General features: G+C 39.2%; 1 protein-coding gene across 1 annotated transcript in view; it reads right to left on the reverse strand.

Annotated features, from left to right (window-relative positions):
• diaph2 (diaphanous-related formin 2) overlaps positions 1-26,311 on the reverse strand; it is a 434,333-nt gene that overhangs the window by 251,093 nt on the left and 156,929 nt on the right. Inside the window, exons 17-18 of the mRNA XM_038699417.1 lie at positions 17,467-17,829; positions 12,377-12,491 (exon numbers count right to left, since the gene is read on the reverse strand). Coding sequence (XP_038555345.1) covers positions 12,377-12,491; positions 17,467-17,829 — 478 coding nt within the window. The remainder of the gene's footprint in view (positions 1-12,376; positions 12,492-17,466; positions 17,830-26,311) is intronic.

The following is a 26,311-nucleotide window of genomic DNA, read 5'->3' on the forward strand; positions in this document are numbered from 1 at the left end:
CTCAGTCAGACGGCTTGGAAGAGAGTTGAAAAGTTGAAAAAGAAAAGGCCAGGAGAGCAGAAATACCTTAATGCAAATCCTCACAGTCAAAGTAATCTGTCTAGTCTTTAAAACCATCGGCTCCCCTACTTAACAGTCTCCAAGCACGGCTGGACCTGTACTTTCCATGCAGCGAAACATTTATACATGGACTTGACATCCATCAGCCCTCATCTAGCGATGAGCAACTGGGGTCAAAGGTCTGGACAGAATGTGGAGATGATGAAATACCAACCGGAATACATTGTACAATGGTCTGCCTGCCCACTCTTTTATGTCAACGGAGTCAATGTTTCAGGGAGGGAAGTGTACTTTATTTGGTGTAGTTTTACGGTTGGTTTTAGACCACTTATGTATACAGCAAAAGCAAATACAAAATTTCTGACTCTGCCTCTATCATGAAGTGTTACTGATGTAGTTTCAATTTACTTGCTTGTGTGGGTGGCGGCAAAGTGCAATAGCAGTGCAACACCACTGAAAGTCCTGAAGCTTAACATGCGTAAGTCTGAGTGTAGCTTCACAGGCACCCTCCCAGTTTGGAAATGTTCTCTGTTTGTTTATACGGTAAAAGATTGGACAAACAAGACAAACAACAAGACAAAAACAACATTAAGATAATGGTTCACACCTACAGTAGACTTGTTCAGTCCTCTGCTCATGTATCACAGTACAGCTTTAGATTTTTTCTTCAGTGTTTCAACAGTGCATTGTGTTTAATAAAACGTAGTCAACTGCGAGAACCAAGATGGAAACAATCTGCAAATGCTGCAATTCAGAGAAAGTATTCTCCGTCAAGACTTGTGCAATACAACAATCAATAAAAACACAGAGCCATATGGTTTATCCATAATTTCACCTGCCCAAAACAGCCCGTGTATGTCTTGTCTCTCGATTTAACATGTCAAATTTTAAATGATTAATTCACTTTTTCACATTTATCTTCTTAAGAGAAGGTTTAAGAAGACAGACAAAAGGAAATATTATATATGGAAAAATAAAAATAAGCTGTTCAAAAATAACCATACATGCTTGTTAGATGAGCAGCTGCATTATCAGAAGTAATTTTTCACTTCCTCGTTTAAGAAAGACCTAATTCAGGACAGTGGAACTTAAATTAAAGAAAACATGAGTTTTACGTTTCAATAAAAGAGCAGATAAAAAAAAACTAATACTGAGATGGAAAACCGAAAGAAACAATGAAATACAGACAGATACAATATATATGCTGTCGAAAGTGTAGCCAAAACAATGATAAGAGGAAAAAGAGGGGAAGATTCTATAAGTTCAAGGGAGAAGACCAGGATGGAAAGGTGGTGAAGAGTACAGAAAGGGATATGGTGGGGGGATGGGAAAGCAAAAACAAGAAAGGGTAAATACATAAAAGGTAAAAAGCATAGGCTAACTTAGGCAGTCTTTTTGAGGGCCAGAGAAAATGGCTTTTTACAGTACTGGATATCTAGAAGTGACATATCTTAACACAAAATTATTTTTTTTTTGTACATTCTTGGACTGAGTCCTTCATTTATTATCATTGTGTTTTGCATTCAAATGATTCAGTGCTTTTTTCATTGTCATCGCGATATGAACATATGCGATAAACACATCGTAAAAGAAACGTGATGAATAAGAAAACTTGTTATTTAGGGATGGACACAAAAATGCAGTATTCAACAGGCCACTGGGCTTAAGCCTGTTGTATTTATTATCATGCTGCAGCCTCTTCCCTGCTCTATGTGTCGGCTCCTACAAACATACACACCCACACATCCACACACACGCACACAGAGGCCAGCAGAGCAGAGAGGCTACGGTGGACATATTGAAGTGAAGGTGAAGTTAACTCCAAGATTACTCAAGCTGACGACAGTCAGTCGTTACTATCAGTAAATGCAATAAAACCTTTGCGAGTAAAAAGCCAATACTTAATCAATACACCTGTTCAACAAGCATGAACATGTAATACGGACTGATGTTCATTCTTTCTAAACGTGACTCCGTATTTTGATATGAGGAATATGATTTATTTTGTCGACATTTTAGATTTGTTTTTATCGAGATACTGGGTTTATGTAGTGATTTTTCTGTTGTAAACTTCACTGTTGTTGCTCTAAAAAATATATTAAGTTGTACTTAAAATATTCAATTCTAATCCTGTTATGAATTTAAACCCAACCAGGCAGCTTATATGCACACTTCAATATTTGTTTATTTATAGCAAGTCATATCATCATCGCAATTAGTACATTTCACCAGTAATCAGATTAGTTAGGTGCAAAGTTTCTATATGTCAGCTGAAGTGGGGTCAAAAATATAAAGTAGGTTTGCTGAGTGTAATGTGATCTGCAACAGGATTCGAGACTTCCCAGATAGGGACCTGCACCTATATGATTAGATCTGACACCTCCTTTGTCACTATCAAAATCTGCAAGGCCAACATATACCGGTAGATGTACCGTATGCTGGCAAGCAGTTTAATGCTTTTTGGTATCTAAATATTTTGGCATATGATTACTGTAAGCCACACAGCTAAGAAAGTGGGTGTTTGTGCTGAGAAATGATTCAATGAGTCTGGCTAAATTAGGGGGTTTGCATGTAGGTGCAGCGCTGTCCACAGTACTGAAACATAGCAGAAGAGCTCGATAGACAGAGAAACAGAAAACGTCACTTAGTCTGATCAGACAGAGTGTGGTTTTTGCAGAGAGAGGCGTCTTTTTCCAGTTGTTTTTTACAGGCAGTGCTGCTAATGCACCCTGGGTGCCTTGATGGGCAAAGTGCCCCGTGTGTTTGCTGGAACTCGCTGAGTTGCCAAAAAAAATTCAACTCAGAGCAGACAAGTGCCGACATTATTTGCATTTTTTTTGCATTGTCCAATAGGCTTTTCATAGTTGTAAATAGAACTTTCGGCCCTAAATCCCCTCCATCCTAGCAGCAATCCACAGCCTGAAGGGAGGGAGAGAGAACCATAAACAGCAGTTTCAACGAGCCTCCCCCTGCTGATTTTGAGTGATTATTTTTAATGCTCTGATTAAGAAATGTAAATAAATAATGCTTTGTTTATGATGACAATTTTGTTTAGTTTTAACAGCTATCACCTAGTGGCAATGTCCAATGTTCTCCAGGCGTTGCGGAGCATTGCATTGTTATGCACTTTAATCTGCCCATTGGCAAAACACACACAAAAAAAAGTTTTTTGTATTTATTTTCAGGTGACTGTGGATCACAGTCTGCAATCAGGCTGGTATGTCTACCTTACTCTCCCTATCTCCCATCTCAACATTTTCTGTCTGTGCAGTAATTTACCTCGCTGTGGCGTGAGAAGTCATGATTGTTTATATTCAAGGAGGCACCATCTTGAACACGCAGGACTCTGATTGTTTACCCATCCTGCATGTGACATCATGGTTTCTCTCATCCCCCCAGTGCTCCTCTCTCTCCTCTCTGTCCCTTTCCAGCCTGATTGGCTGTGGAGTGTCACCCCCTGGCCCACTTGTAGTCACACACCAATTCCACCAAAGAGGCTCAAAGACAAATTAAACTTAATGCCATGTAACAAACTCAGTGGGCTACTGTGCATTGTCAGGCATTGTGTTAGCCAGTGGAGAAATGGCACTTTTTGATCTGTATGGAAATCATGAGTCAACATGGAGCCGGATCCAAAGCACATCTGCAGAGGTCGGAGTTAGACAACAAGTGCAAAATTGAGATACTAGTAAAACATTTGCAATTACAACTGATGAATTCTGTTAACTGCATGGCCAACAGAGTTTGTGTTCGATCTCATTTAAGAGGAGATTATGAAATACAGCGGGTGGTTGAGTTGTAACAGCTTGAAAAACAAACAGTGTCTACAGGCCTATCAAAGAAAATAAATACCAACCATTGCTAAAGTAGAACAAAAGCTATCCGTCCCTGAAATTAATACCTAGCAAAAGAGTAAAAACAAAGCCGTTTAAGTTGCTTATAGAATGTTGAGTGTCACTCAATCATTCTGAATGGATTTGTGCAAATGATGCTAGTATATGATAAACAATAAACAATTTCATTTTCTTGTGATAATTATTGACAAATCTGTACATTCCAACCATTTTCTATAAATATTAACTAAAGGGACTTAAAGGTCCCATATTATGCACATTTTCAGGCCCATACCTGTATTTTGGGTTTCTACAAGAAAGTATTTACATGCTATACAGTAATATTAAAAAAACACATTATTTTTCTCATATTGCCTGCTGATTCAGCACCTCTATTCACCTTCTGTCTAAACACTTTGTTTTAGCTCCTATCTCTTTAAGGCCCCTCTCCCTGAAAGCCCACGTTTCTCTAATGGCCAAGTTCCTGAAGCCCACCAGAGGAGCAGGGCGTAGCTGGCGCAATGCTGATTCGATGTGGAGATAAGGCCTGCTATACGAGACTAGGCCTCAACAATTACTGTGCAAGTAACTGTACGAACATACTGGACAATCACCACCTGTAGCTCGATGGAATGACCACTTGGTGTTCAGTGGGTGGGGCCATCTACTGCGCTGAAGGGCTGGAGGAGGTCCTAACTACATAGATACTCCATGATGTCAAGAAGGGAGGCAAATTCAAACAGCATGCTTGCGCACACATTTACTGAAAGACTGATCAGGAAAAATTGAGTTTAGGGGTCTTTAGATACACCGGGGACACATATTTAGGTAAAAAATGGGAAAAGTAGTAGTTAACACATGTACTAGGAAACGCAACATTAATCCTGAAATGTATCACTCAAAAATGTCTCAGAGTTAACACTGAACTATCACATCAAGTATTACCAATAAACCCCCCCGCCGCTCTTGTACTCATACTTCTGAGCTGGATTAGATATGCACTCCATCTTCTGCTGTCTGGGATCATGGGGGTGAGTTAATGAAGCTCCACTGGGGCTTTTCCATGTGAAAAGCTCCAGTGACAGTGCTGACATTGTCCTCTTTTTAAACGCAAGTCCCGTTGTTAATAAGCATCCTATCACTCAATTAGGCAGGCACGCAGTCACTGAATCCTTACCACCGGAGGACACACACACACACACAAATGCACACACTTAGCAAAAGTGTCCCACCTGAACACATGCATCCTTTTGTTTTCAAACTAAATATCACTTTTGAATATATGAGACTGATATTACAGTGTATTATTGGGTGGTGGGGTATGATGGGTGTTGTTATGCATGATATAACAAATACTATCATACTCGTAAATGTCATGTAATGCAAATGCTGAGGGCACATGATCAAGGTAGTCCAAATCTTGATGTGAAAGAATAAACACAACATGCAAGACCCAAAAATAAACTATCAAAGGATGAAGTTCAGTACTCAGTGTCCTTTTGCTTGAGCAGTCACATAACTTTTCTTAGTGTCCTTGTTCCAGACTTATTGGTATTCAGTATGTTTGCACATTTGAACCTAGGTATATGGGTTGTCTAAGTATTGTTGACAGAACTGTTCTAAACAGAACTAATTTACTTTACCATGAATATGCAGAAAATGCTTCTGCAATAGTAATAAACTCAAGTAAAAAGAGTTTTAAAAAAAAAATTGGATTACTTCAATATGCTGTTAATAAGTTACAAGAAAAACTGAGACAAAAAGATATACTTTGAGGACCAGTAGAGACGTGGATTAAAAAGATAAAGAAAAACTGACATAACCCAGATATGAATTAGCTGAGGTTTTCCAAGAGAGTGAGCTAGGAAAAAAATTAAATAAAATATGTAGATGCACAGGGGATATTTATTTTTGAAGAGACAGATTTACAGGTACATTACAGAGTACCTGATGGCACATAAAAGTTAGCAGGGTGTAGACTTGGGAGGCAGTAAGCGGCAGGTATCAAAAAAAGCTAATATTCAGAGGGCTAAAGTTAAAGTGCACTGTGATAGCCAGAATGGCTCTCATCTGAGAAGAGAAGATTAAAATCAGTGGGACATCACAGCAAGGCAATATGAGGCAGGAATGAGAGGAAATCTCTTTCCCTCGCTTGCTCTCCCTCTCACAGACACAGATGCACACGCACATAATATAGTCTCCTACAATAAACCAATTACTTGTCATTAATATTTAAGGGCCTAATTTCCACTCATATGTGATATATTGAAAACGTGCAGGGATGAGCAAGGAAAAGGGCTGACCCAGAGATATTCACAGTGGGCTGGCTGCCCCAAACAGAGAGAAATGAACATCAAGGTGTTTTTTGTTTTATTGAGACAAATGTCTCCTGTCGGTGCCAGCAATTAATAGCCTCCCTCCTAAAATGAAGAAAATAGTACAATGTGAGGCCTTTCTTTTCCAAAATGGGATGATATCCTCTTTGGTTTGCTTCAAGTGATAATGGACATTTAATCCAGAATGTATCATTTACTGGTGTGAGGAAAGGTATTAGGTCATCAAAACAATTCACCAAAGGGTTACATCTCTCCACTCACAAACACTGATGACAGTTTACAAAATGAGTATGTGGTGAAATGCCAATTGTGATCTTGTTTTTGGGAGACTGCAGCTGTTAAACAATGAGCCTGAGAGAGAGATAGAGCATGGGTGCTTTTTTTACTTGGCTGGCGGTGATGCCAGATGGACATCGTCATGTCCAAAGAGATGATTTCAGAAGCAAGCAGAGAAAGACAGGATATGAGAAGAGAATGGGAGCAATGTCAGGAGAAGAAACGCCCAGGACAAAGATGCAGAGGCAGCTGCCTTGGCTGATGCTCCCTCCTCTCAATTAACAGAATCAGTAATAAAAAGTCTTGTTCTCAAGGGAAACATGGCAAACCATCAAGCCCGACTTCCCAACACTTTGACATAGCACATATCAAAAGCTTATCGTTGTACACACGCTATTAATCCAAAGCAGACTATTCCACAGTGGGCTGCAATGTCTTGAGCTGAGCTTAAACTCATTAGACAAAACCCTTTATTACACTGTGACTATCTGAAAAGGCAGAGCTACAATAGTAGTCTTGGGATACTTTTTTCAAGAGCAACAAGCTTTTCAAAGGTTTCTATCAACAACACATTGTTAGTGAATGAATACAGCTTAACAGGATTAAAATATTTTGAGTGGCATTTATTGTTGCTACAGTGCTACTGTGTTCTGTGAGCCAAAACTTGTGTCCATAGACTTGTACTGAACACGCATTTTAGGGTCCCAAGCACACAGTGTGCTGGTCGGCAACAGTTTTCTTGCCTGACTGAGTTGCTGAGTGTCATGTGAGGTGGCCGACCAGGCGTGAGGGTGTTTGATCTGGTGGCCGGGTCAGCCCTGATGTTAACAGAGTTATTAGGGGACTTATTAGGGAGAGTCAGAGAGCCATCTAAACCCCCCACTGATTCCATCATTACTGCCGTTGTGGCAGGGTCATTACCGCCCTGCTGCCGGGGCTTTGTAGCAGGGATTGAGAATCTGCTGGTGTGCACATCACATTGCCTCAGTGGGGAGAATGTGTATGTGCGAGGTAGAGTTGTAGGGACAGAGGTAAAGGAAAACGGGTGTCAGAGTGAGGAGAACTCCTGAGGGATTTGATCAAATCCCTTGTGATGAGGGGGGAGGATGACTGCAGCCATCACTTGTAATAAGGATTTAACCAAGTTAACTTTCCGGGGATGACCTTTACAGGCACAACACAGTGCAAGATACAAAAACATGTTAAAAGATCATTATGATATATATATATACACACATATATTATATATATGTGTATTCCTTATGTATATATATATATATATATATATATATATACACACTCCCTTGATATTCACTTCTCAAGACCAATTTTTTTAATTCTTTCCCAAGGTGCTTCAAATGTTTGGTTGACAGTTCTCAACATCCCCTCCGGCCTTATTCACCACAAGCACTTGACTAAGCATGTTCATTAGCTGCCTTGGCATCATTAACACAGATGCATGCTGGGAAAGAAAGTCCCAATGATACTGCTCAGAGGGGTGGACTAAAGACTCTGAATCCTCCTTCAGGATGTACACACATCTTCATTAGGTCTCTCTCTTCTGCAGAGCTATGACTGCCATTTACTTTCAAACCAGTGTATTAATATACTAGACTACACAATACCAACAACCCCCTTGATGAAAAATCATTGTGACCCCTAAATATATGTGTTCACATAACTATGACGTTATCATCAGCAGTGGTTTGAAATTCACAGATTATTGACAAATTTATTGTATACTGAAATATACAGAATACTCAGGGATTGCAGTTGTTGTTGAGTAGCCTCCCTGTTGTTTCTGCTGAGAAGTCCAGACATCACCATTACAAAGTGGCATATGCCCTTTGTCCGTCAGCAATTGGTGTGTGCAATGGAGGAAACATTTTAGGAGAAAGGGGGTGTGAAGTTTGCCAACATCAATCTTGTTTCAAATTGAACTGCAAAGTTCCAGCTGAATGAATTGCCTTTCAAATGCAGCAGGCCATGGCTACACACATTCAATTCCGAAGTGAATCTGATTTGATCCCAAAGAGCCGTTCAAAGGCACAACCCACTGATTGATAAAGCGAACCAAGGGGAGATGAGGGTAAAGAACAAAAAAAAAGGAGAGCCTAGTCAATAGTGAAGCGGGTAAAGAAGAGGGGAAAGCCGACACAGCCAAGCGAAGGCACACAAAGGGGAAAAGGACAAGACAAACAAAGCAAAAGGGGGGGAAACTGTTTTAATGGGAAATAAAATGACAACTCCAGGTTGTTCTATGGGGCCCATTTAATGTCTCGTACACAAGTTCAAAAAATGTGATAAACCCGGGGTGGTGAGCGCAAGCAAATACTGATGTGTGACTCTGATAAGCGACTGCTCAGCTCTGCGCATGGGTGGGAACAATTTTCCGACCACAAAGCACTAGCTTATATAGTGCCAAAGGTGAAATACCTGCCTTCACATCACTGACTGAGGTGTAGCTTTAAGTGTAACACATTTCTTTAACTCACAGGAGAAGGTGCTAAATTTCCCCACACTAGAATAGGATGCAAAATGACATGGTGAATTAATGCTCACTGTATAGAAGCTACAGAATCATGTTACTAGCTCAAAAAGAGATGTATCACTGAGTTGCTCTGAACTCATGAACAAAAAAGCTAATTTACATTTTTACTGCAATAGGACTTCAATAAGTCATTAGCTTAACTGCAAGGATGATTCACTGTGGCTTTCTGCTATATCAGCAAAACAACCCTAATGGGAAAATGGTTCACTCTGAAGTTAACCAAAAATCAAATTACTAGTTTATAATGGCCATATGTTACCAACAGCAGCATCTTCTTACAATAGTATATAAATCTGTCAGGTGAGAAGCAATACTGTGCTCCAGATTTTGAGCAAAATAAAGCCAGTTACAAATACCATATAATGTGTACATTTGCTACCTTAATTTAAGGTGGCAAGATTAATAAATTGAAAAAATATTCATTCCATTTTGATTATTCATTTAGTTTTTTTTTACCTTGTATTTTACTCAACATCCTAATTCTTGAGTTATGTGTGGTCACAAGGACATCATTGGAGTGCACTAAAATGCCAATTTAAAGTAACATGTAGTTAATATATTTACTTTTTTTATATATGTCAACTTTTCAACAATTAGATATTAGATACTTTTTTTAAACATAAACAAGTGTGACTTAATTAGTGAAATGGCTATGGCCTTCAGAGTATCTAATATCTGACATATGTGTTGAATTTTCAATCAGGGCAAAGAGCCATCTTATAATAAATGACAAAGAAAAAAGCCACTTTTAGAAGATTGAAGCTGAGCTTGAAATCCTTCTTGATTATCATTTCCTTTTCTTGGAGAAACTCATTAAACAGTGAGACTCATAAAAACAGCAGGGGAGATGACAGTCCTGCATTCTCAGTTGTTTTAGAGGCCTCTGAGCGCAATAAGCATCAGAAAATTGGGGGCTGTTAAAGTGATTCTTTTTTTTCCCTTTTACTGCCTAAGTGTTGTTCTTCAACAATGCAAGTAACAAGCAAGAATCCCAAGGAATGTGGAGTTAACAGAAGCCTTTTTATACCATTTTCTGAGGGCAGCTCTGCAGGGAAGGCATTTACACCTGCTTGCCTCATCTTTCACGATACACTAGTCCCCCAAAGTGTGCTCTACTTATAAATATCCACATCTAAGATGTGGCAAAGATGGAGGTACCACAAAGGAAAAACCAACAAGTGTGTGTGTGCATGTGTGTTAAAAAAAATGGTGGCAATATCCCAGACAAATGAGGTCAGTTTTCACCAGTGACTTGTTTGTCAAATCAGCACAGAAAGGATTTATGGTCTGTGGTTACAATGAGAGGACAAGACTTCAGGAATTAATCTCGCAAACCTCTTTCTATCCACCTGAACCTCCAAAACTGCATTAAACTACACCAATACCAGTTACCTAACTTGACTTGAGATGAAGTAAGACTCACAACCCAAATAGGTCAGATTCAAAGCAGAAAAAAGGTGGGGATCTTTTCGACAAAATGCTTAATGTTCAAGCACACTTATTGGTACATTTCCTCAGATGGCATGAATTTGAAAGACTATACTGCATGAATCATGAAACAGGGGAAAGAGAAAAACAAATGAACAACTATCTCATTTTAGGAAGATCACATGTAACACCTTTTTTTCAATACCATCTACATCAAAGCCGTTCTCATTGACTTTCAACTTCACTGACGAGGGGGGGAGGTAGATATCAAACATTAAACAGCATTTTTCATTCATGAGCAAATCATGTTCTGTTTCAACAATAGAGGGAAAAGAGCTGATTCAGTAAAGTCGCTGCAGGGGTAATTGATAGGGATCCAGCAAAGGTAACTCCCAGGGGAAATGCTGGATCATGAATTCCTACCCTGCCAGCGGGAACATGGACTATCTATAGAGCTTTTTTTGAAACCCCAGTGGGTGAGAAAGTGAATTTAATAAAGCATTCAAAAGGAATTAAGGCCATGTGTCTGTGGAACTCTAAATGTTAAGTTGTATTTCACTTTAAGAATTTATCTGAAAATGTATTTTATAGCAGCAGTGCTCTGCAAACATATTGCTAATTCATTAACACTAAATGTTAAATCTATCCCCTAAATAACAATTTATGTTTCAAACAAAAGAACACAATGAGAATGTGAATAATTAAAAAGGTATTGCAAAGGTGTCAAAAAGGTCTGACTGTCAATTACTTCAGAAATGTCACAGAGCATGTGATAAAAAAAATGTAGTCCCTGGCAGATACACACTGGTGAACGACGAGAGGTCTATCCCTGCCACTTCATTAAGCCTTGCAACAACTGTTCTTTCCCCTACTCACATTCACCCTCCATCTGTATTATACTGGCAAATCACCTTGCGGCAGCTGAGGCAAAATTGCTATTTATTTCACAGGACAAAAAAAGAGATGAGTCTAGTTTGTAGACCCCGAGGCTCCTGAGAAAGACGAAGCAAGAAGCTGCTGGAGGGCTGACTGGTGTCCAAACAGACTGTGGGTATATGGGAAAAGTTGGAGGACTCTGTACAGTCATGTCCACACACCCTGACAGAGCTCAGATTTGACTCTTCTACACTTGACAAGCCTCTGACTTCTTCCCTCCCACTGCTGCTAGAATAAGAGGTGTGCACTACACACACACACACACACACACACACACACACACACACTGTCAAAGAAGTGGAAAAACACTCAAATTGTCATGGGAGGAATACATCAAGTGCCTTTACACACCCTCTCCTATACAAACAAACTTGCTCTATACTGCTTGTGTTATTCATCAGCAAGTTAGGCAGCCTGGTTGTGTATCTGAGAAACAAACTGGCCGGGACAAGAAAACTCCCAGAGCTTCCTTCACAAAAGCCTTCCCGACTTCCCTGATGGACGACTGGTCTACTGGACTGGAAAAGGCAAGAAACAAACCAAGCATAGCTGCTCTCGGTTCACACATCTATGTACAAGTTCAAGATTGTGCACATCCACGTGCACAAAAGAACACTGATCTGAAACTACTCAAAGAGTACAAAGAACAACTACAATGAGCAGCCACATTGCATTTCTAGCTTTCTCAAAGACACAAACACATACAAACACTGCAGCAAGAGCACTGGTATCCCTAATTGGCACATAGATTTGACTTGAGAGCATATATAGATGGTGTTCAAATGCAGTGGAAAAAGTGCTTGGTTTTACGATAATTAACATTTCAGTGAGAAAAATGGTTTCTTAAAGTGTCACAAGATGAAAGTGGCTTCGGCATCTTTTGCCGGAGAGGCTAAATGAAGCATGTGTGTCTAGATTAATTAAGGAAGGGATGAAGAGAGATGACGCCTCCTTACCTTTGCTCTGCGAGGAGAAGCAGAGGGAGAGCTGAGCAAATAGGTCAGGATTCTCAAACTTCTCTTCTTTGACTTTGATCCAGAAGCAATTCTCTGCCATTTCCTGAGGCACTATCTGCAATGACACAAGGATTCCATTATCACCACAATCAGAGACCGCCATTTCACCAACCTGCCACTCAAAAAGTTCTTCTCACTGGAGATGGTGTTTGTGTGTGTTTTTCTGTGTGTGGACACACACATGCCCTTGTAGTATCTGAGTAGCAAAAAATAAAATAAAATCAGTCCAAATATTCATGTGTGACAAATCACATGAATATGACCACGCTAAAAGATGAAGTGTGGACAGACCCTGACTGAACCCGACACATCAAAGCTCTAGTTGACCTCTCCTGAGATGAATGAAATATGTGATATATATTTCAGTTTGCAGCACAAAACCTCAGCAACCTTGTTTATACACTCCTCCTACCCAGACTAGTATGAAACAGCAAAGCCTCTAAGAAGCAACCAAGCCCCTACACACACTGAGGTGATAGAAGGCCATGGGGATACTTTCTCAACCCCCCTTTTTTCCCCCTCCACACTGCTCCATAGACAACAGACAGAGTAGGAGTGTACAGAGATATTCAGACATCAAGAAACCCACTTATTATATTGCAGTTATTACTAGCTGATAATGTGTGTGACACAACACTGCATATGTTGTACATTAAGTGCTGGGGTGAGAGCTGTTAGTGTGGCACTGTTGTGTCTTTTTATCGAGGGCCTGAACTAGCAGTTGGCCTACTGCACTGTTGCAGTTAACCTCCTCAAAACCACAGTAATTACGTACAGAAGAGGTTTTAGTTCAACACTTATGCAATACAGACAGAGAGTTCCAGCTGATGCTGGGCATTTATTCCCACGGCCATATAGAAACGGTGGTAAGTGTAACAGTGTTGCAGAGTCCTATAATGGCAACAATAGGTGCTTTATTTGAAGGCTTATGAAACTTTCAACATGAGCTGCTTGGTGTTGAGTGTAGATGAAAGAGCCGCTGTACTCTTATTTGCTCTCATACAATGCAAGTCCTAGAAAGCAGTCTGCCATGTCTGTGATAGCCTAATTCAGAGAAAGTGGCGACATAGGGAATTTCGATGTAGCAAAAAATTCAATAATGCAATGACTCATATTTCAAAACGCTACTACTATACCTACAACAACACCAACACAAATATTACTACTACTACCACTACTACTATTCTACTATTATCAGAATGCATTATAGTATTCTTATCATCTACAAAACTGCGAAAGGCCCATCATACCTGAACTGGCTATCATTAACATCACTACAGTACAACATAAATTTGAAATACTTATAAATGTGCAATTTTAAATAAATTAGACTGTGTTTTGGTAATTCACTTATGCTTATCTGAATTACACAACTAATTCTTTATTTACGTTACTTGCAGTTGTTATTTTATTTCTATAATCAACCTTCTTCTATGTATAAATGGTCCCTCATCTAAAGCATGTATAAAACTCTATCTCTATAGGTGATGTCCACATTCAACTGAACTAATAAACATTGTAAAATTTTAAAACAAATTGGTGACAAGCAAGACAGGGATGATTGGAGCATGTAAACAATCCAAAGCTCTGCTTTTGGTGATGTTTTAGAAATTAGAACATGCTGCTAAATGGGTTATTAAATATCAACTGGGTAAGCAAGGTAGGGAAAAACAAGCATTATTATTCTTCATCTAAGACTCAATAGCAAACCAAAGATGACCAGATCTTTTTTATCATGCCATTTAGCACAGTTACTGATTTATTAACTCATTATTCAAATATTGTAGCAAGAAAATGTTAATACAGCTCTATGGTAGTGCTCCTGGTCTACAAAGCACTGAATGGTCTGGCACTGGATTATATATACGACACACTCCCAGTTTATCATCCTGGCAAATTGCTCAGGTAACAGCATTTCCTCCATATTTCTGCAGTTAAAATTTGCCAATAGCGCTTTCAGTGTTTATACACCTAAAGCTTGAAACATCCTACCTGCTGAATTTTTGTTTGCACCAACATTATTATCTTTTTAAAATAATCTTAATTAGTTTTATGCATGTGAATGGGTGTTTATATGTGTTTAGTGTCACGTTGCAGAGTGAAATCATCATTTTGTGTCTGTATATAATCATAGCTATGTTCCATAATACTATGTAATAACACTGGCCAACAGAAGCATGTATAAGAAAGGAAGGAGGCTGGGACTACTGCCCTGTGTTACACCACAAGATATGTCAGACATTTCTAATACATGATGCCCACAGCTAAAAAAATGTTCCTGCCAGAGATTTTAAATAGTTTTAAAGAGAGCAACCCAGTTTTCAAAAATAACGAATGAGAATGATGTGGCTAAAGGCTTTGCTAAAATACATAGGACTACTAACCAAGTCCAAGATGACCAACTATCAAGAGTGGTCTTGTTAAGAATACTGACATATAACTGAAAAAACACATTAGTAATGAGTCAATGGGTGTGTAATAACACAAAGGTGAAAAAGGGTGCAAGACATAAATATTAATATCAGTTTTACCTTGTCCTTTACCTTGTTCATAGTTTACCTTGGTGTTCCCATTTTTTATTTAACTGTTTATTTTTTACAGGGACAGTGCACAATTTAAATAATTGCACCAGAGTTAGCTAGGAGCTAATTTGCATCTGTTGTCCCTGGGTTTGAAATAGTTGCTCTAACTGCAGACCAAACTAGATAATAATAGTCCACCTGCCATTGATTAAAAAACACTATTGGGCAAATTAACAAATACACTAAGGACCACTAATAGACTGTATACTTAGCTGGTGAAAATTTCTTGGGTGATGTTTGGGGCAATTCTAATTTAAATTTCCATAACATTGTATTACTAAACATTCAGCCTGGTGTATGACTCTCTATGTTTCGTGCTGGGTCTGACCAGAATAAAGAAGTCATCTCTATGTTTGAGTAAAGGCATTTGTTATAACTTGAGCAAATGACCCAATGTTGTGCGTGAACATGAGCCTGCATCATGGTGCTCTGTACGACAGAAGTTATGTCCCTCATCCCATTTGCATCTTCTGCCATTCCCCTATGTCTAAAGTCCTTAATTAGCATTTTAAGATTATATGAATTTAATTTCTTCATGGGGAATGCATATAAAATAGAACACCATGTGTGTGTGTGTGTGTGTGTGTGTGTGTGTGTGTGTGTGTGTGTGTGTGTGTGTGTGTTTATTTTGGCATTCAGACAGCCCCCTACTTAATCTCCACTAATAATTTTCTGTGGGAATCACTGACACACATACTGTATATGGAAGCAAATGCAGGAAAAAAATTATTCAACCTAATTTAAAATGCATTTAACACTTAAACAAAGCTGACATTTCCCAGTGTCTGCCTGAGCTGGTCTCTTCCCATGTGAGTGTCTTATACTACTACTTCTGACTGAGAATGCACTGCCACCACATCCCTGGTACTGTCACTGAAAATGCAAAAATATTTCTACTTTTTCGCTTTTAAAAGCTGCCCCGATTGAGTGTGAATATGTCACTTTTGGTACAAGATCTAAACATGTATGTATGCTACATTGTATGTTTGTATGTATGCAAGTAGTCATCTGTGTACAGATGAATCAACAAGTCATGCTCACATAGATGTGTATGAAAATTCAGTGTTGCATAGTAACCTTGTCGGACATGTATGGGGTACTAGATAGAGGGGATGTAGGTTTTTTTCACCATCCTTCTTTAAACAACCAAATCATGGTTGCTCCTGGCACTACCATACTTCCATCTGCTGTGCAGAGAAAAGGCAGACAACTCTTGTCCCACTTAATCGACATAAGAGACACAGATTGTTTGTCCTCAGGTGGTTACGAATTTCATTTGCATCACCAAACTACAATTCCTGTGGAGGCAAGGTTAATGCTCCCACACATTTACCTCTTTCTGTACACTTCCCAGACAATGGGCAATTGCATGTCACTGCGTGCACACAAATCATATATGCAAAACAACACTGGTACTGCACAATATTTTAGATATAAAGGCACAAATAGTCTCGGCTGGTATTAAGAAACAAGAAACCAAATTGCTCTTTTTCTTATCGTTTCCACAACAGGTTTGATATTCCTTGCTGCTGTATGACACTATTAATAACTTTACCCACTGCTCAGGAAATTCCCACACAGAGCGAAACATTTGCATACATGACATTTTAAAGAGCCCTTAAGGTAACAGAAATTACAAATGGAACATCTGTTATCCATATTTCTTTCTCTCATTTATGTGTGTCATGTTAAAAAAAATAATGTATCAAACCAAAACATACCCCATTTGTTTACTTTACAAAAACAACAAATACGCGAAGAGATAACTACAATGGCCCTCAACACATTGAAAAAGCACATGAAAAATTTATTTTGAATACGTAGCTTGATTCCACTGAAACCATTAAATATAATATGCAACACATAATGTCAAAGGAAATAGTCTGATGTTTTGGTTGTTGTCAGTAATTGAAGACTAAAATGCAGGGTCACACAAGCATCAGCAAAGAACCATTAAATTAATGCTAAGAACTCCTCAGGCGATGGATAAATTATCTATGGTAAAATAAAGCCCACATGCACGAGAATGTCCAATTGAAATTGTATTCAAATGTGATGGAACGTTATGCAACTCAGTCTTCATTCAATTATGCTAGGAATCCAAGGACATTTGAGCAATGAAAATTGTTAACTGTTGAATCCTTTGAAATGGGTGCTGAGTGTGGAATAGTGTGGCCTGAGGCTGAACGGTTGTTTGACTAGATTAAGAGTGCATTTGAATGGAGCTCCTTTTGATTTGGATCTCCAACTGTGCATCATCTTATTGTGTACTCTCACTTCAACAATACTCTAAAGACAGTGCTAAATGTCCACATGTGCAATTGTAAAGATTGCATCATATGTCTTGTAAACAGTGGAATAATATTACCCTTTCAGTCTTAAATCAGCAATATTATCAGTGCCCATGAGAATATATGTTTCAGTAAATCAAAGCTCAGGTAACCATACCTTTATCCAGTTGACCCTCTTCATCACAGTTTCTGGCTTGTAGGTCTTCTTGGGCTCCATCCCATAAGGCAGCTTAATGACAGGCAATGCAGGAGGTGGAGGAGGCCCACCTGGGCCCCCAAAGAAAGGAGGAGGAGGTGGGGGCCCACAACCAGGGGGTGGTGGGGGAGGTGGAGGTCCTCCCCCTGGTGGAGGAGGAGGTGGTGGAATGCCGGCATGGCCGGGAAGAGGAGGTGGAGGAGGGGGAGGACAGCCACCAGGTGGAGGTGGAGGAGGAGGTGGTGGAGGGGGAGGTGGAGCTGCTACACCCCCTGGTACTGGTGGTGGAGGTGGTGCTCTGGGCGCAGTTGGACCCGCTGCAATCTGCAAATACAGAGTAGAAATTTTAATGATAGCCTACATATCAAGTGAGGCTGTGTTTGGTTTAAACCAAACCTCAATCTGATCCCAACAGGAAAAAGCCATAAGGCATATTTCATTTTGTTTTTGTGCCAGTGAAAAGGCATTTTTGTGCTGTGAAAAACAACGTTTTGCTGACTTTAGTATCTTAGTGACTTGCCATGAGCTTTGACTGTGGGCAAAGAATAGGGTGTGTGCGTGTGTGTCATTAACAGTCAACCACATCACTGTAGTGTCAAGGATTACTAGGTTCTGTGCTTGCAAGTTCAGACCACATGAGGTCAATTTTTGTGGATATGTTTGCCAAGTTGACTTTGCTATGAGTCTTTTAACAGGGTAAGTAAGCAAGCATGCATGTATTTATGTTTAGCTTGTTAAATAAAAAAAAATTTTGTTTGTAAAGTTTATTTTTGTTTTTCTGAAATCCAGCCTCATCAGTAATGCAGACTGACGATTGTGTTAAGTCATAGTTTTACGCTTTATACACTAGGACATTAGGCATAAACTAAACAAGGAGATTCAACTGAAACTCTGGTAACTGATATTTATAGCAGCATTTCACAAAAAAAATACTTGAGCAGTGAAAACTGTTCAATTACAAGTTGGGAGATATTGTACGTAGGTAAACTGCCTGCATACTTGGGTTAAGTATATCATCGTGTTTTTTAAACCAATAGAAATTTAGAGGCAAAAGTAAAATATAGTTGCAAAAAACAAGAAACTCCCCAAAGCAATTTTAAATGCAGTGTGAGGACATGTTCCAGTCATAGTACTTGACATAATTGTTGCTGTCTCAAAATGTGCAATATAGTAACAGGTTGTAAAAAGGTTGCAAGAACTCAAGTGAAATTATCAATGTCAGCAGATAAATTCATAATTATTAATCATAGCCACAAAAAGCAAGATCTGCTGCAGTTTGTTTATACTTGGCCACTGAAAGCACAAGTCATATTTACACCAGTGATGTTAAAGACGACCACTTCATCTGATTTTAGAACAAGAATACTGTAATTCTACTTTAACAAAACGCTGCTTTATATAAAAAGTTGTGAATTAGCCAGAAGGTTGGCCTATTATCTTCATTAAGCCCTGTGGTTTTTGTATGTAAATACAAAGACAAATGTTGGAGAAAAACCTGTGATTGACCACTATTTTAATAGGGCTGACCCCAAATAGTCGAAGATTCGATGCTTCGATGGGCAGAGTCTGATTCCGCTTTCAATCTCACAGTCGAAGCTTCCAGGGAAACAAGGATCATGCCATGTTGGCGATATGGGGATGCTCAACGTCTGATTTTACATAAAACAAGTTTTCTCTCAATAAGTTAATATACAGCCATGTAAAAAAAAAAAAAAAACTTCAAATAAATGTTTTTAAAGTGAGTGAATAAATCCAAAATTGTAACCCTAAACCTTGGGTCGTCAGTGCGCATGTGTACGGTAGCATGTATGTGTGCAGTGGCAGGAGAGACGGAGCCCCAATTGGTGTTGTGCCGTGTTGTCTGCACTTCGCGGGACTTTCGGATAATTTATCACCATTGATGAACCACACAAAGAATATTTTATCGTTTTTAAACAGCCGCTACTTGAAATAGACCTGCAAGGAACCGCAACATGCATGCAGTTGTCGGCAGCACTGCAAAAACTCTGCACAAGACCGGTGAATGGCAGGCGAGAGAAAGAGAAAGAGAAGAGAGAGAGAGAGAGAGAGAGAGAGAGAATGATCAACAATAAGCCTCAGTTTAGCTTCGGCTCGCAATCGCCCCGCACAAAAACATACATGATTCGACCATCAGTCGACTATAGGCCGGACTTGATGATTCTGATTCGACTATGTAAATAATTAGTCGGGGACAGCCCGATATTTTAATTTACAAAAGATAAAGATGTTGCTTTCCCATCAAGTCCTCAAAATGGCAGGCTATTAAACAGTACACAGGGATGTAATTGGACCCAAGACTGATAAGACAAAGTCTTTCAGTCCTTTGACATGTCTGCACTATCTCACATACCACATACACAGGTCAGTGATAATGCCAATAGAAAAATGAAGAGAAAAAAAGTTATGCAAATACAGCAATTACAGACATCCAAGCGTAGACTGGGTTAAATGTCGACTCTTACCAAAAAGCCTTTCCACTTGCACTTCTCATTTACAAAACCAATTCCCCACTATGTGCTTTTTCCCCAGTCACTTGATTGTGTGCGTAAAATGTAATTGGCTTCATATTTAAAGACATTATGTTGTGTTTCATTACATAATGGCATTGGCGGATTGTTTATTAGGGCCAAAATTAAAAAGGTGTTCTGCAAGGAGATTCTTACATAGATCGCCTAGAGCTCTTCAGTGAAAATCCACATCCAATGATTACATGTCTGTCAATCTCGAGCCCTCTGTGGCCCGTTTTCTCTTTTAAGATTAATATGAGAGAATGTAAGAAAATTAGCTGCTAAATTAGAGCGCAGTTGTTTCCATAATGAAGGGCCATCCGAGTCTTTATCTCTCTCTCTCTATCTCTCCCTCTCGCTAGCTCTCTTTCTCTGATCTGCACAATAATAATAAGCCCAGTGTTTCACAGAACCCTTGGGATCCGATTTCCATTGCCACTGGCTTCTTCTTCCTCAGACACCAAAACAAACATGTAAAAAAAAATATCCATGTGAGACAACATCAGATTTCATGTTTTGCATTGTAATTAAGTAACCCGTTCATGTTTTGTATGCAACATGTTCATTTATGTCCATTCTTGTATGTTCTGAACGGTCTGAATTAGCAAACACAAGTATATAGTATAGGTAGAAGATTGTATGAATACAATATGAAAGTATCCATGATTACGTGAGACAAAACACACACACGTCTATCTATGCAATGCAAAACAGAAATTGTACATTTTACAACAAGGTATATAATTAATTATGACTTTTAAGATCTCACAAATGTCTCCCTCTTATATTAACTTTTTGTGTGGATATCTAATATGTATATTATCCAGCATGATTTAATGATGTGTTTCTTGCCAGCTTGTGAAGGATGTTACTTTTGCAGAGCTCATCTGGACCTCTGTCTAAAGTAGAAGCCCAATTTGGATATATATATATATATATATATATATATATATATATATATCAGCATGGCAGGTAATTAACTCAGAATGCTGTGTGATTACATCTATGCCCCAATCTCATTGCTGATAGAGGAATTCAATCAAAGGTGTTTACTTTTGCAAATTGTATTAAACATGCAGGAAATGGGTGTAGTTAAAAACCACTATAGTTTGCCATAGATTCCAGCTGTTTATGTATCTTTTAGCTTAATGGAATTTAGTAAATATATAGGTTAATTGAAGCATGTTATCTGTTTTTGTGGATAAGTCATTTCAACAGACAAAGCATTCCCTCCAGTAAGGTATTAAATCAGTGTACATCTGTAGCAAATACATACAGTATTTGAGTTTTAAATTTGATTATTGCAAATGAAGATTAGAGGACAGCAGAGATGTCAAAACATCAGCTCCATAATCAGTTTGAGAGTTTACCCTGACAAAAGATTTAAAGCACCACAATCCAATTATGTTAATATATAACTTGGATTTGCAGGTAATTAAATGTGAGATTATGTCAAAGGCCATGCATGCAAAGAGGACACCCACCTTGGCTTCAGATTCCCTGATGAGTCTCTGAGCCTCTTTGAGCTTGTCTTTTTCAATAGTTAACTGTGCAGATACAACACACACACACACACACAAACAGCAGACGCACACCATTGGAACACACGTCACATCAGACACAGAGGGCAACAGAAAGGCACAAATGGGGATGGGTTAGATAGACAGAGAAGAACGAGAACACTAGTACACTAGAATAGGTAGAGTACTCACACCAAACACAAATAAGGCAGAAAAAAGAGGCAAGCAGGGAAAAGAGGATGTTCTTTAAAAAGTTAATGACAATGGTAGTAGTCTTATATTACCATTTTGTCTGAATGAGCTATTTGATGTGCACAAGGCAAAGTGTGCTGTACTTTTACACCTAAAACAAGATGTAATCTTTCTTAAAAAGAACATCAGTGTAGAGCACTGACTGCAGCATGAAAGGAATGAGGCACAGCATCACTGACAGTTGGTGCACCTTCAAAACCCTTCTTTCATTTCCCTTTTTTGGCATCACAAAATACATTTCAAGTTAACACTCTTAGATGTGTGATGGGCATTGATTTTGTCTTTGTTTTAGAAATGTACCAATTTTGCTTTGATATTTCACTCTGTGCAACCTTGCAAAAAGAAACAAGATGGGAACATATTCCACAGTAAAAAGGAAATATTTTTATGGAGTCATTCCTACAGAACACCTCTTACTATGGACTGTAGAAATCTAAATATTTAATCTGTATAATGGAAAAGAAGATGGAAACTTTTAGTGGGATGGCTTAAAAAGAACTTTCATTTTGCAAGACTTTTGGAAAATGGCAGTAAAGTGCAATATTTAAATCAAATATGTTTTATTTTACCTTTCATCCTTAGGGAATAAAATGTAGAAGCTTTGAGATATCTTAGTTTTAAAGAACAAGACAGAGAGACTTTTAGCAGATAGGACAGTAGTCTGCCATCCTTTCCAGTTCTACTGACCTCCAATTTCTGGAGAACTGTTAAAGTCATGATAGAAGTGTAAAACATTTGAATGACTATGCATTTAACTGTAGATTTTTGGCTTAACAACTGAATTGGCTCTATCTCGTAACAGCAAAGCACACATAGTGACAACTGACTGCTGTCATTATCATTTGAGTCAAATTTTGTAGCCAGGGCAGAAGGCAGCCTGGCAGCAAAAGACAGAGAAAGTGGTCCACTACACCTCCAGCTTCTCTTGGGACCAAGCTGGGTCAGCTACAAGACCGCCAGGTTGTTAAAACCTATTAATGGGATGGCGCAGAGTGCTCCAATGTACCACTGCAGTGCTACATTATTCATCACATCCAGAGCCAATTCAATGAATAGCTTCCTCTTTTTTTTTTTTTTACCTTGAATGGTTGCAAGCAAAGGTTTGAGGAAGGGTGGATGATCTCCACTTGTTGTGATTTCTGTGTCCTTTGTTGATGTTTACAGGCAGAACCTCCACTCAACTCAATTGGGGGATAATCAAACAGACACATCAAACAGGCTGCTTGTTACAATGCCAAAGTTCCCGGAAAAAGACTCTCATTAAATGTGTTGGTTCACAAACAAGGTGAAGAGAAGCGACTCAGGCATGCATGTGTTTTAATATCTGACAGGAATCTGTCTAGGAGATGAAAGGTTAGGGTTAGCTCCCACTTCATTCATATTCAGCAAAGCGGCAGTGATCGCACAGCAGCTTTGATGGACAAACTGTGTGTCCTCACAACGATTTAAAGGTTCTGCGCTCTCAGAGTTAATGGGTTTCTACAGCACTGTGTCAAACGTGGATTAGGTTGCAAAACACAGTCTTTCAGCCTAGCCTTCCAGATGTAGCAGAACCACAACTGTCTGAGAGAATGACACTGTCATTTTGTTCATTGCTTGAGGTAGCAATTGCACACCTGCCTAAAATAAAAAACAGGACATAACGCTGCTTTTTTATTATAGAACTTGCATAATATAGAAGATTTCTTAAAATAAAAAAAAACGTAATCCCTGACAGACCCAAAGAGTACTTATTAAGTCTGAACAGATTAAATAGATTCATGTTCAAAGTAAAGTTAATTCATGCTCAACAGCAAGTATAGCCCTATTGTGTAAGTACAGGTGCTGGTCATATAATTAGAATATCATCAAAAAGTTGATTTATTTCAGTAATTCCATTAAAAAAGTGAAACTTGTATAATGTATACATTCATTCCACACAGACTGATATATTTCAAGTGTTCATTCCTTTTAATTTTGATGATTATAACTGTCAACTAATGAAAACCCCAAAATTAGTATCTCAGAAAATTAGAATATTGTGAAAAGGTTCAATATTGAAGATACCTGGTGCCACACTCTAATCAGCTAATTAACTCAAAACACCTGCAAAGGCCTTTAAATGGTCTCTCAGTCTAGTGTAGTGTATAATATATGTGCATTTGACGCATAACAGTTTAAAATAGCACTGTAGCAGCTGGACAGAGGGTCAGAGCTCTGTGTCCAAGCACATTAATAGAGAGGCGAAGGGAAGGAAAAGATGTGGTAGAAAAAAGTGTACAAGCAATAACCACACCCTGGAGAGGATTGTGAAACAAAACCCATTCAAAAATGTGGGGGACTTTCACAAAGAGTGGACTGCAGCTGGAGTCAGTGCTTCAAGAACCACCACGCACAGACATATGCAAGACATGGGTTTCAGCTGTCGCATTCCTTGTGTCAAGCCACTCCTGAACAAGACAGTGTCAGAAGCGTCTCGTCTGGGCTAAAGACAAAAAAGGACTGGACTGCTGCTGAGTGGTCCAAAGTTATGTTCTCTGATGAAAGTAAATTTTGCATTTCCTTTGGAAATCAAGGTCCCAGAGTCTGGAGGAAGAGAGGAGAGGCACAGAATCCACGTTGCTTGAAGTCCAGTGTAAAGTTTCCACAGTCAGTGATGGTTTGGGGTGCCATGTCATCTGCTGGTGTTGGTCCACTGTGTTTTCTGAGGTCCAAGGTCAAAGCAGCCGTCTACCAGGAAGTTTTAGAGCGCTTCATGCTTCCTGCTGCTGACCAACTTTATGGAGATGCAGATTTCATTTTCCAACAGGACTTGGCACCTGCACACAGTGCCAAAGCTACCAGTACCTGGTTTAAGGACCATGGTATCCCTGTTCTTAATTGGCCAGCAAACTCGCCTGACCTTAACCCTATAGAAAATCTATGGGGTATTGTGAAGAGGAAGATGCGATACGCCAGACCCAACAATGCAGAAGAGCTGAAGGCCACTATCAGAGCAACCTGGGCTCTCATAACACCTGAGCAGTGCCACAGTCTGATTGACTCTATGCCACGCCGCATTGCTGCAGTAATTCAGGCAAAAGGAGCCCCAACTAAGTATTGAGTGCTGTACATGCTCATATTTTTCATGTTCATACTTTTCAGTAGGCCACCATTTCTAAAAATCCTTTGTTTGTATTGGTCTTAAGTAATATTCTAATTTTCAGAGATACTGAATTTGGGATTTTCATTAGTTGACAGTTTTAATCATCACAATTAAATGAAATAAACATTTGAAACATATAGTCTGTGTGTAATGAATGAATATAATATCCAAGTTTCACTTTTTGAATGGAATTACTGAAATAAATCAACTTTTTGATGATATTCTAATTATCTGACCAGCACCTGTATATATAGGGGATATTCTAAACATTCATGCACGTTTGTGCCAAACATGTTTCCCTGCTGAGGTTAATATCTGGTGATGTACGAGTCTTCAGCAGTAACCGCTCTTTGAAGAAGCATTCAGACAAACGGAGGAAGAGAGGGCTTGACTCTCCAGGGCTTCTCTGCTCTACACTACCTGTTAATGCACCAGTCAGTCAGTCTTCAAAAGACTGAGGCCTGTCAGGGGAGGGGGGGTGGTGTTATAGGAAAGAAAACACTTGGATACACAACATAAAAAGCCCAAAAAAGGGAAAGAGGGCAAGCAAAGGTAACAGCCTGGTGCATTCATTTCTGAGAGAAGGTGGAAGAGAGCAAGGGAGAAAAAGGGGCGAGCAGGCGGAGAGGAGCTTTAGATGATGATGGTCTCATTAAAATAGGCAGGCAGTAATCATAAATAGAGTGATGAACCAGTTTGGGGACAAATGCAGGTAACAAGTGGTGACCCAGCACTCAACCATGACCAGTTTTAAGAAGAACAACACGGTGTGACCTAGGCCAGGACAACAACCAAAGCCTGTGCTACATAACAGCATTTGTTGTGGACCTAAGAATGCTACCTAGAGGACTGAAGTAAAAGTATGTTCCAACTGAGAAAACTCCCAGTTATGCTTGGACCATATATGCAGGTGCAGTTTATCAGACGGGGAGTGTCAACATAGGCAACCAGAGATGAATGTTTGAAAGAAAGAGCGATCTGTGATATAAATGTAGCTATACCATCTTTCAATGCAGGTTTATATTAAATTCCCTAAGCAGGGAGGCAACCTGCCCTTTTGTCCCAAGGCAGTACTAAAGTGTTTGAAATTGGGTTAAGGGGGAAATAGCAGTAATTTTCTGTGCTCAAAATGGAGGGGTTTGCCTGGGAAGAAATGATGTAGAGGCCAGGAAAAGGAGTGCAATCCATCTCTGTGATGATAGAATTACATAGGAAAAGCTTCAATAGAGCAATTTGCCCATAAAAAGAGCTACAACTTAAGAAGGAGATTGACCCTTTATTAAATCAAATGTTCTTGCATGGATGATAACTCGCACTTACAGCAGCAGCACATCTGTAAGTGGGGTGGAAAGGTATCCTTCTGACCAAATCAGCCCTTTTTC

The sequence above is a fragment of the Micropterus salmoides genome, unplaced genomic scaffold, assembly GCF_014851395.1.
Source record: "Micropterus salmoides isolate LMB-PRFRI ecotype aquatic unplaced genomic scaffold, ASM1485139v1 Ms_hic_scaffold_5, whole genome shotgun sequence".
Lineage (NCBI taxonomy): Eukaryota > Metazoa > Chordata > Actinopteri > Centrarchiformes > Centrarchidae > Micropterus > Micropterus salmoides.